General features: G+C 42.9%; 1 protein-coding gene across 1 annotated transcript in view; it reads right to left on the bottom strand.

Moving 5' to 3' along the window:
* The window catches only part of LOC119423622 (nucleolar transcription factor 1), a 29,042-nt gene that overhangs the window by 1,969 nt on the left and 14,409 nt on the right, over window positions 1–12,664 (bottom strand). The window contains exons 4-11 of the mRNA XM_037691026.1: window positions 8,096–8,245; window positions 7,943–8,007; window positions 7,841–7,865; window positions 7,709–7,755; window positions 3,166–3,301; window positions 3,022–3,063; window positions 2,873–2,944; window positions 1,639–1,691 (exon numbers count right to left, since the gene is read on the bottom strand). Coding sequence (XP_037546954.1) covers window positions 1,639–1,691; window positions 2,873–2,944; window positions 3,022–3,063; window positions 3,166–3,301; window positions 7,709–7,755; window positions 7,841–7,865; window positions 7,943–8,007; window positions 8,096–8,245 — 590 coding nt within the window. The remainder of the gene's footprint in view (window positions 1–1,638; window positions 1,692–2,872; window positions 2,945–3,021; window positions 3,064–3,165; window positions 3,302–7,708; window positions 7,756–7,840; window positions 7,866–7,942; window positions 8,008–8,095; window positions 8,246–12,664) is intronic.

The following is a 12,664-nucleotide window of genomic DNA, read 5'->3' as shown; positions in this document are numbered from 1 at the left end:
GTTCAACTTTATTCTAACCCACAGTTGTACAAATCACACACTAAGAATTAAACTTTAAAGCAAAGCTACAATAAAATAATCTGTATACAAGAAACAAAACCACATATCTAAACTGAACAATAAAAGTAGACACGATGAGTGCAAAAACATCAAATGAAGAAAAATAATATAATTTTAAATATATTTTGTAGAATCTGGTTCATCAGAGATTTAATAGTTAACTAAAGTTCATCAACAGGATATATATATATATATATATATATATATATACACAGTAAGGAAAATAAGTATTTGAACACCCTGCAACTTTGCAAGTTCTCCCACTTAGAAATCATGGAGGGGTCTGAAATGTTCATGTTAGGTGCATGTCCACTGTGAGACGCAATCTAAAAAAAAAAAAAAAAAACAGTGTTTCTCAGCAACAGCCCAGAAACCTGGCTGATCTAGAGAAGGTCTGTGTGGAGGAATGGGCCAAAATCTCTGCTGCAGTGTGTGCACACGTGGTGAAAGGAAATGTTTGATCTCTGTAGTTGCAAACAAAAGCTACTGTACCAAATATTAACAATGATTTCCACAGGTGTTCAAATACTTATTTGCAGCAGTAACACACAAATAAATCATTAAAAAAAAAAAAAATTTGTTTTAGATTCTCTCTCATGATTATGAGCTAAATCCGGATTTTATTCAATCCATATGTGATAGTAATAATCTGACAAGAATTATATTTTAACTGGACAAATTCTGAAGCTTCCAGGTCTGCTAACTTTATGACCATTCATGGGGGGGGGGGGATCAACCACCTTATGTAACTGCATAAAATATTGTATTTTATTTACAAAATAAAACAATTAGTCAGTCTTTGAGAGCTAACTCAGCTTGAAAACATTAAAATTTAAATGACTTATTTTAACTCTTCAGGCCATTTATTATTATTATTTCATCCATCCATTTACAGTGTTTGGTAAACAAAAGCAAATTGTCATAAAAACAGTCAAGATATTTTTAATACATGTTTAGTGTCGACATCTATCCTGAAATGATACATGGAGGGCAGGGAAGGCAATAGCCACGCTCTTCTTCACACATTGTAATGATGTCGCTGCAGAGCTGGACGTAAACAGACTGTAGGTCTGCTGACTTTATTTTGCTGGAGAATCATCTGAAACACACAGCATGTATTATTAAACCATATTTAATCAACATTTACATACTTTTACGCTCGGCTAGATATAGCAGATTAGCATTAGCTTACCCTCACACGCCGTATAATTTGCATGTTTATGGCTTCCCACACTCTCCTGTTCTTCTCCAGAGCCTTTTGCCTCGCTGCCCGCAGACTTTTCTGGGTCTCTTCACTTTGACGTTTGACAAAAAGCCACAGACCGAGCAGAATGTTCAACAAAGCTATGAGATCCTCCATTTTTGCTGCGTATCTTTTCAGGGTCTTCTTCTAGTAAATAGCTTAATTGAGCACTACCGCCACCAGCTGGTAAGGCGAGTTGGATTCTGGACCCGCCTACAGAACCGGAACTGAAACGCATATGGAAAAGCAACATATACCGAGCTTAGCCGAGTTGAACTGATCCAAGCCGTCACTATGGAAAAGGGGCTTAAGAGACATCCAGGATGTTGACTCACTGAGACGGCATCTTGGGCTCACTGGGTCGTTTCTCTTGTACAGGTGCTTTATTCTGAACAGTATAGTGACAAAAACAAGGTTAAAAAAAGGAGAGTTCATCTAAGTAGCTACTTAACCTTAAAGATAGTTTAGATCTTTTAAAGCATGGTTTTATCAAAGTTTATTAACAAATAAGTCACCTACTGTAGATTCTGAAACAGCCACAGAGTAAATCAGTCTAATGCTTTTCTTAACAACTTGCGCTTAAATGTTTTCAGTAAAAATCAACAACATAAAAACTAGTGAAATATATAAACTATGTTTTTTTTTTATATTCTAGAGAACATTGCTCTGTCTAATTAAGGTTAATGAAGAAAAATTACTTTCTTTTTTAATTTTTTGAAATGAGAAAACTGAAACGTTGCCATTTTCTTACACTGCTGTACTGCGTGTGCTTTTCATTTTGGCTCCTTGTGAAAATGAAAGGGGCCAAGAAAACAGCTATAATAAAGTATCCTGATGCATACTCAGCTATAATAAGCTATAATAAAGAGTTTACAGCTCATTTATAGCTAAAGAATCATTTCAGAAGTTAAGACTCACGAAAAATTTGACAAAAAAAAAAACAAACAAAAAAAAAAAACTTGTGGTAAAAGTTTTTTCTTAAAAAACAAAGTATCGGCTCGTCTCATGAACCCAGGACCCCTTCCCATCTAGTTACATGTGAGCCCTGCTGCACCCCAAGACTTGAGCTCTCTGTCCAAACTGAGGATGTTCAAACACCTATCCACAAAAACTTTCCACAGAACTCTGTTTTACAAGATCAGAACTACCCTGTTAAGCAAATTGGCATAAAACTTTACAGCAAAATGGTTTTGGAATGAGATATTTAGTGTAGAAATGCTTACTTTTCTTGTCATTTTCAGTTAAACTACGAGTTTAAAGTGTTTACTAATCACTGCAAGGTTTTATTTTACACAGCAGTACAAGTGAATTAAGACCATTTCCCTGTCTCATTCAACTCAACATGGCCATACAGTAAGAGTTGGAAGTTGTTAGATTATGAAAATCTGATAAAACATTAACAATTAAAAGAAAAAAGATCATTTCATCAACACGCCCGTCTCACTTCTCAGTTGGTTCTTTAGCAACCTTAAATTGAAACTTGATTGTGAGTAGATAAGTGCTGACATCTACATATTTGAAAGTAAAACTTTAAATAGCATAAGAGAAAAAACTAAATCCACATCTTACTTTTAACTTAACATTGTGCATTTTGATGTTGTTGTCCTTAATGATCTGCAGCTGCTCCTTAGCATTAAACCTCTGAGGAAAGAACCATAATGTTAACACAAAGTCCCACTGCAAGCACCCGCTCAATGCTCGTTCTCCATCTTACTTACATCCAGATACTTGTGCAGCTTCTCGGAGTACTGTTCCTTAAGCTGGAAGAAAAATGTGAACTTACATCAGTTTGACCAGGCTAAAGAGAACTCTGACAGACGGCTACAAACAGATTGTATGTGGTGATTAGTTTGTGTTCATACTTCTATCCAGCGCTTGTTATATTCAGCCCGTTCTGATTTACTCAAGCTTCTCCACTGAAGAGACAGACCCATTGCTCCACATTTTAATGTCTCCCCAGAAGATTTACAGTCCAGACAGAACACGCCGTAGCCATTGCTAAAAATGCACACAAAGACTGATATGAACTGCCAGTAAACTACAGATCTTAAGTGTTATTCTGCAAATGAACCAGAAAAATATTAAAACATGTTGAATTGACCAAGCATTAATTTCAGATGATAATCCAGGGCAAAACAATTTTACTTTCCACAAGACAACCCAACGTGGACGAAGACGACTAGAAAAGACTGCAGCGACTTCTAGAAAAGTTTCTCTACCATCTGCATGTCCACAAATTGCTCCTAGATGATATGTAAATCATGAAGCTCTGCTCCCCCGAGAACATCTGTGGACCCATATCAGAGCTGAGCCGGCTGATAGTAGAGTTGCATTCGGGCCCAAAAAAATCCGACCCTGCCCCAGCCTGCAGCCATAATTTACGAACCCGACCCGACAAATTAACAGTCATTGCAAGCTCTTGACCTTGACCTCTCTAAGTGACTTTAAAACCCAGTTAAATACCTGGCAAAAGCCAATGCAGACATGTTCCTGTTTTTAGTTTTCTAAACTGCCTTATAATCTAGCTGTTTTTTGCTACTATTCCTCTTGATTGTCCTTTTGGTTGCTATTTTGATTAGATTTGTAAAAAAAAAAAAAAAAAAAAAGAGAAAAACTTATTTGAGTGCCTATTTTATGACCGTCTATTCTTGTCGTAGTTATCCACAGCTGTCATCACTCTTTGTTAAGAAATCAGGTCTCCCTTGTAAATGAGTCCCCGAGGCTCAATAGGATTAACCTGTCTAAATAAAGGTTGAATGAATTAAACAAGTCCAAACCCAAAAAAACTCCAACATTTTTAATTAGTTATTAATGGTCGGGGGCGGCTGAATAAAAGGGGCAGGAGATGGGAGCTGAGGGGGTGTTTGTCCTTTCATGGCCATCAAAGAGCATTAAAACCCTGTTTCTGCCTGCATTCTTCTGCATTACTCCGACATGTCTGCTTTGGGATCTCGCCTGTTTGGCTCGTCAGCCTTCCTGGCAAGATAGTCCCACCTGAAGCTTGACTGACCTTTTTACCTCTTTCAAATCAGCTCGCGATGAAATGGCCGCATGCGGCTAGTGGATGTATGGCAAGCTGTGTTACCATATAATTGGATCGCAGCTGATCCGCTGATCCACTCAAAAGCCTGATACCGACCCAGCCCGCCCCAAATTAGGGTCAGGTTTCCAGCCCAGGTTAGAAATGACAGCTCTAGCTGATAAGACACTGTCCCATCTTCATCAGGACTATGGAACTTTCCGGCAGTGTTCATGGACAATCTCACCGCCTTTGTCAAGGACACGGTGTGAGAGATCTTTTTTGATACCTTCTTCTTTCCTCATGTTTTTCTTCACTGTTCTTATATAAACGATAAGGGCAGTGCTTCACGGCGAAGCTGCAGCCTCTGTTCACCCCCGTCTACCTTCGTTTTCTTTGGACAGCTGCACTGAAATATATTTCGTTGTGCTTAACTGTGCAATGAAGTTGATTCTGAACAGATATTGTGTCCAAAAAGCACCAACTGCGATAAGCCCCATTTCTAATCTAACTTAAGTCTAAACATTTCTGCCAATTAAAACAAAATAAACTTCCAGAGGAAATGTGAATCAAACCAAAAGAAAACAGATTTCATCACACTCGTTAAGTTGTAAGAACAGTTCAAATAAGATTAAAAGCAGAAACAACTGGACTTTATATGCAACTGAAGACGTTTCACTTCTCATCCTTCAAACAGTGTGTGGGGTTCAAGTTATAAAGTTGCTAAGCTAGATACAGTTGAAACCAGAAGTTTACATACACCATTTAAAAAGACACACATTTTGTTCACACTGTTTGATGTGAAATCAGAATAAACCTTCCCCGTTTTAGGTCAATTAGGATTACCAAATTTTGTTCTATTTGTTCTATATTCTATCAGAATAATGAGTGAGAAGTTTGTAAGGCAATTTTTATTACTTTCTTCAAAGTTAAAAGTTTAAATACACTAAGATTACTATGCCTTTAAACAATTTGGGACATTTGATGTCATGTCTTTGCAAGCTTCTGATAGGTTTATTGACAACATCCGAGTTAATTAGAGGTACACCTGTGGATGCAATTTAAGAAACACCTGAAACACACTGCTTCTTTGTGTAACATCATGGGAAAGTCTAAAGAAATCAGCCAACATATCAGGAAGAGAGTTGTGGACTTGCACAAGTCTGGTTCATCCATGGGTGCAATTTCCAGATGCCTGAATCTGCCTCGTTCATCTGTACAAACAATTATACGCAAGTACAAACAAGATGGGAATGTCCAGCCATCACACCGCTCAGGAAGGAGATAGGTTCTGTGTCCCAGAGATGAACGTGCTTTGGTCCGAAATGTGCAGATCAACTCAAGAACAAAACCAAAAGACCAGGTGAAGATGCTGCTGTGTGCCATTATCCACAGTGAAATGAGTACCGTACTGTATCAACATGGGCTGAAAGGCCACTCTGCCAGGAAGAAGTCCAGCCATCCATCCATTATCTTTTACCTGCTTCTTCCATTTTAGGTCATGGGGGTCGCCGGTGCCCATGTCCAGCAATCACTGTGCAAGGGGCGGGGTACACCCTGGACAGGTCGCAAGTCCATCACAGGGCCACATAGAGACAAATGAGACAAACACCCATTCACTCTCTCACTCACACCTAGGGACAATTTAGAGTTACCAATCAGCCTAACGTGCATGTTTTTGGTCTGTGGGAGGAAACCGGAGCACCCGGAGAAAACCCACGCATGCACGGAGAGAACATGCAAACTCCACCCAGAAAGGCCCCCATACCGGGATTTGAACCAGGGACCTGCTCGCTGAGAGGCAGCAGCTCTAGCAGTTGCGCCACCGTGCTGCCTCCAGGAAGAAGTCATTACTTCAAAATAAACATACAAATATCTGATTAATTATCCTTGAGGTGCAGGTGAACTGCAGAGTCTTGCCCTGAGGAGCTGGCTCTGTGTTTTTTTGCAAATGCACACAGGGACAAATATCGTAGTTTTTGGAGACATGTCCTGTGGTCTGACGAAACTCATATTGAACTGTTTGGCCATAATGACCATCGTTACATTTGGAGGAGGAAGCTTGCAAGCCTGAGAACACCATCCCGATTGTGAAACACGGTGGTGGCAGCATTATGCTGTGGGGTTGTTTTGCTGCCGGAGGGACTGGCGCACTTCACAAAATGGATGGCATCACGAGGAAAGAACATTATGTGGAAATACTGAAGCAAGACATCAGCCAGAATGTTAAAGCTTGGGTGCAAATGGGTCTTCCAAATGGACAATGACCCGACGCATACAGCCAAACTGGTTACAAAGTGGCTCAAGGAGAACAAATTCATTGTTTTGGAGTGGCCACCACAAAGCCCTGATCTCAATTCTATCGAAAATTTATGGGCAAAGCTGAAAAGGCATAAACAAGCAAGGCAGCCTCCGAACACAGCTCAGTTACACCAGTTCTGTCATGAGGAATGGGCCAAATTCTTCCCAACTATTGTGAGAAGCTTGTGGAAGGACATCCAAAACGTTTGACCCAAATCATACAGTTTGAGGGCAATGGAACCCTGCATTTAGATGTAACACATGTATTTAAACTTTTGACTTTGAATAAAGTAATAAAAATTGTCTTAAAAATTCTCACTCTCATTATTCTGGCATTTTGCAAAGAGAAAAACTGTTGGTAATCCTAATGGACCTAAAATGGGAAAAGTTTATTCAGATTTCACATCAGAACGTGTGGAAAAAAAAAAATTTGTCTTTTTAAACTGTGTATGTAAACTTCTGGTTTCAACTGTACATATGCAGATTGCCCTATCAATCCTCACAATTGGGGTTCGTTAGGGTCTTTGTTAGTTTGACTTGAAATCTGAGACTTCTTCCCGTTTAAAGGTTTCTCTAATTTTACATAAATATCTTCCGTCACCCCCCTTCTCAAATCATCGGTCTTCTCAGTCCAAAATGTGAACATTTTGGTCCTTTATTAAGTGTCTCTTATCCTTGAGGTGCAGGTGAGCTGCAGAGTCTTGTCCTGAGGAGCTGGCTCTCCTGTGTTGAGCCATGTGTCTGAAGAGGCCGTTTGTTTTCTCTAATATAGAGATCTGGACGTTCCTCGCTGCACTGGACTGCATACACCACACCACTCTGTTTGTGTATGGGTGCTTTGTTTTTAGGGTGGAACATACTTCCAGCAAAACGTCTTCAGTTACAAATAAAGTCCAGTTGCTTTTGCTTTTAATCTTGGTAGGATTTACAATGTCCTGGATGACTGAGAATCTTCACCAGCTTGTAAGAAACAGTTATTCAGAACCACCAGCAAAGCACATTATTTTAAACAAAAGCAATGAAAATAAATTCTTAAAAAAGGTGTAAACAGACAAAGAATTGACTGATTGGTGTTGGTGGCTTACTAAGGGGGCTTGGTGGGCAGATCATCTTCACTCTCGTCGTATTGCTTCTGCAAAGGTCACACAGACATCATTGCCACGGACTGAAAACAGTTTTCATTCAACATATTTTGCACATGGAGCAGTCATCTTTACCTGAATAGCACGCATTTGGTTTTTGCTGAGAGGGGGAAAAAAAGTTTGCTTAATTATTTTTAATATCACGTGATCAAACTGGTATGTGAGGTAATTTGTTACCTAAAGGCTTGCAACTTTTGCTTGTACCCTTTAATTTCACAGGCGTACTTCTCTTTATACACCATCTGGAAAAAAATGCAACAAAAATAAACTCTTAATTACAAAGACTTCATGAGCAACTCATTGTGTTTTACAGTGGCTTTTACACAGTACCCTCTTTTTATGTGGAAGCTGGTTAAACTTCTGTAATAACTTGAAAATATCTTTCTGATCCATTTCTTGATACTTCTTGTTTTTGCGATAGTTTTCCATTATATAGGAAGATGTGGGTGCCACTGGTCTTTTTGGAATCTCTGGATGGATCTTTAGAAAGGAGAAAAACAAGCCTCAAATTTTAGAACAACAAAAAGCACTTTGTAATATTGTACACCACTTTCTACCATTTATTGTCCCTTATGCATTGTAAGACCCAGCCCTGCCCAACCTGGGTTTTGATTGTTTGCATCGAGTAGTCTGCCCTGTTCCAGCTCGATTTTTGGAGCCCAGACACCAGGGGTTTCATTCGGGCCAGGCTGGTGTTGCAAAATTGACCTCAGCATTGATGGGGGGTGGGTGTCACGTCACAGATGAGCAGTGATGGCATACTTGCATTAAAAAAGCAACTTAATTTACTGATTACTTGATTTGGAAAGTAACTAAGTTGGATTACAAGTTACTTTATTAGTTACTTTCAGCAGCTGCTGACAACAACCCTCCTCCTCCACCTCAACATAAAAATTACATTGAGCTTTGCCAATACTTATTTATTGAAAGTGCATTTTAATGGGAACATCAACAATGTATCTCCTGACATATAAAGTTGATCTTAAAAAACATTTCAGGATGAAAAAAATACATTAAAAACAAAAAAAATGGTCTTTCTTGACTTTATTAAACATAAATACTTTTATATTATTAAAAAAAAGTAGTATTTCTTGACTTCAGTATCAAAGAAATACTTTCTTTATATAAAAAAATAGTCTTTCTTGAGAAGACGTCAAACATGTTCCTGTTTTTAGCATTCTACACCGCCTCATAATCTAGCCGTTTTTCATACTTTTCCTTTAATTAATCCTTTTAATTATCATTTTATTTTCATTTGTAAAAAAAATAAACTTGTATGCATCCTTTTTGATAGTTATTGTCGTTGTTGTCCACAAACCGGAAGTAGAACAACTTCTTCTGTGTTTTTTTTAAGGTGAACAGGTGCTGCTCATTACATCTCAAGGAGAACCATGAATACCATTATCAAGTTCAGCTTCACAGCGTGTGGAGTCCAGTCCTGCGACTTTGAGATTTGGACCCAGCAGGATACACTCGTGCAGCCAGATGACCAAATGCTGTACACAGTCCTCCACATAACAGATCAGTTCTATGTCGTATAAGCTTCGCCCTTTAAGGCCTTCGCTTTAGTGGGTTTATCCCGTTATGCAGAGCATAAGCACTGAAAAAATTAGTCCACGCCCACCTGCTGTGTGGGCCCCACCCGGTCCGTATAAATTACGTTAAGAGCGGGAAATCGGCTCCCATTTTTTCTTCAGCGAGCTAATATAGCACTGTCAGAAGAACAAAGAAGATAAATTGTGTAAATGACCAACCTTGTGAAGGATGCTGGGCCCGGCAGTCGACCTCCGGTCGTCCGGTGAGTTCTCCTCCCCGAGGAGAAGATGACAGCAGTCTTATTCCAAGGTAAGCTTCGTGGAACATTTCCCAGTGACAGGTCACTACACGCTGGACAACGCCATCTTGTGTTTTTTCCTCTTATCGCCGACCCTCGGGGCGAACCGGATGGTTCCTCCGGGGCAAGGCGTGCTCAGCTGCAGCCCCCGCTGCCCATTCCCTCCTGGGGAGCGTAGTGTAGGTGGAGGGGGGCTGAGTGAATGCTCACCCCATCCCACCTCGTTTCGCATCGGCGATCACACCGCTCCCGGCCGACAGCGCCCTCAGGGGTTGCCCGGCGGAACCCGGGAGGAGGCTGACATGAAGGGACCCCTTTTTTCTACGTCCCTCGCCTTTTCCCGCCAGTTCGGATGATCGGCGGGAAGGTTGTTTTTCACTGGGCTCCACTGTGGCTCACCGTCTTGATCCATACGGCCTCACGTTCCAACAGGACGTTCCACGGGCGAGGCCGCAGACGGTTCTTTCCTGGTAGATTAGAGGAGTCGGTCCCCAGTCCGCTCCCATCACCAGAGTTGAGGGATTCACCGAGCAGGGCTATTCCTCGGTAACCCCTCCTGGAGCCAAGCCTCGCGGAAGCTTCCGGAGCGAAGCTGCCCAGGTCGGAGCAGCGTCCCGTCCCTCCGGAGGAACACGAACCAGACGGCGAACACGCTCTCAAATCGAGCCCACCAATGTGTTTTTCAGGCAGCCGCAGTTAGCAACAACGTGCGCTGCTAGCATATAGCATGTCCAAGGGATTGAAGGCCGCAGACCTGCCTTGGAGACAAGAACTCCCTCTGTCAGGCAGCTGACGCCAGCTCAACATGTGTGCCTCTCCCACGGTTTGCCTGTCGAGGACTGCAGCGCGGAGGACGACGACCCAACGACCCACCTGGCTTCGTTACTCCCCTCGCTGCCGGAGAATCTGCACAAGACCTGATGAAACCCATCGCGGACGCGCTGTTCAGAGCAGCTTCAAACCATGCTGGCGAAGTGAAACAGTCGGAGGAGGTGCCAGAGGCTGTGCGCCACCTCATCAAGCCGCGCGGCCCACCCCGTCCCGCTGGAGGGACCGTCGCGAGCAAGCTTCGACTTTTCCACGGCCGCGGCTCTCGCTGAGTTCCACCACCAGCCCCGCCCGTCAGAATCCAGCCCTCTTCACTCCGGCAGCCTGCAGCTCAGCGTTTCCCCAGAGTTCGCCTGCAAGACAGCGCTCTGGGCAAACAATCGCAGAGCTCATGAGAGAGAAAGCTCTCAAAATGACGGTCTCCGGAGGGTGTGTGTAAAAGTGACACGAAAGTTGAAATAAATCATCATTAATGATCAAGTGTCTGTTTTTTAGCCAGTCTGTAAGCCCGGATGAGCTCACAGCGGCCGCACACATAAGAGCCGGTGTCCTTTATAAGGCTTTTTAAACTCACCGCCGCTCCAAGACATTATTAATCGCTTACAGGGCACGATGGTAAGTGAAAATAACTCGTTATAATCCCGGGCTGCACGTTTTTCACCCAAGCGATGTCAACTCGTACCCGTGGGATGAAACAGCCCCACACACGAGCCGGTGTCCTTAAATAAAGGTTTTTAAACTCACCGTCGCTCTAAGACATGACGAGTCGATCACAGAACAGCCTCCACACATGAGCCGGTGTCCTTAAATAAAGGTTTTTAAACTCACCGTCGCTCTAGACATGACGAGTCGATCACGGCACAACGGTAAGCGAAAATAACTCATTACCAACTAGAACTGCACGATCCTCACTCAAGCGGTGTCAACTCGCACTCGTGGGATGGAACAGCCTCCACATGAGCCGGTGTCCTTAAACAGGATTTTAACTCACCGCCGCTCTGACATGACGAGTCGATCACTAAGATGGACAGCCTCCATCCAACGGCGCTACGTTGATGCTGGCGCACACACACAGCTGCCGGCGCTAACCAGCTCACATCGGTATAAATGTGGTCCGCAGGCTGGTTCGGGTGGGGGCCCTTCTCTCTCACAAGAAACGACACCCGTCCCGACGAATCAACGCGGGCAGCCGTCACCACCGCGTCTCAGCTTTCGGCAGCTCACCGCAGCTAAACGTGAAGCAGCTGAAGAACCCGGTAATGAGTCCCGCCTCCCTCCAGCGCGCGCCCCTCCAGCGAGAGCGGCGCGCGTCCCTCCAGAGACAACGGGTGCTCCCACAGGGCTAGCAGCCTTCACTCCAACAGCACGGCGTAAACGAAGTCACGCCCTCCGCCTTTTCAACGTTCGCACAGCGACGTCAAACGCGCAGCCCACCGCGTCATCAGCTGTCACACGCTTCGCCTCAGCACAAGTCTCGCCCGGGATCACACAGAAAACATTCCCGCGACGCATGACGGCGGTTGAGGGGCGGACTGCTGACAGCCGTACAAAACATGACACATCACTTAACGCACGTTCACCCTACGAACGTTACGTAGAGTGGCTAAAACATGCTCGCCGTTTTTCAGATGGATGGACAAGGTTTTATGCAAATGGTACAAGTTACAGTTTGCAACCCGAACCCCTCCATTCAGAGGAGTTATAAAAAACGGCCCCGTCATCATCAGACTGATTCTCATCCCTAAATGCAGAAATCCAAGTGTTTTCTGATAAAAGTAATCTACAGAGTTCCCCAAGGGAGAGAAAACACAAGGTTTTTACTCACGGATCGGAGGGGTGAGACCGTTCTTGGATCTGTTGTTTAACATCCAGAGAACGCATACCGGTCATCCTAACACAGAGACGAGAGTTTTTGTTTTACCTGGATGATCTGCTGCTCCTGTCAATTCAGACAGGAGGCGCTGATGCAGGATCAGGTGTTGACATCACACCTGTTAAATCTGGGCTTCGCCATAAATTGGGAAGAAGCTCGATTTTTCCGGCCCAGACATTTGTTTCTGGGAGTGGAATTAAATTCAACCACCATGAAAACTCGTTTATCACAAACTAGATTCGACATTTTTAAAAAAAGTCAACTCAGCCACGTAAGACCTGGCAAGTGATAACAGCTGTCTCCGTCATGAAGCTGTTGAAATGATGTCACTCACACAGTGGTTCCGCTGGTTTGTTTCACATGA

Source organism: Nematolebias whitei, chromosome 17 (assembly GCF_014905685.2).
Source record: "Nematolebias whitei isolate Nwh7 chromosome 17, NemWhi1, whole genome shotgun sequence".
NCBI lineage: Eukaryota > Metazoa > Chordata > Actinopteri > Cyprinodontiformes > Rivulidae > Nematolebias > Nematolebias whitei.
This window is presented reverse-complemented; position numbering and strand designations above follow the sequence as displayed.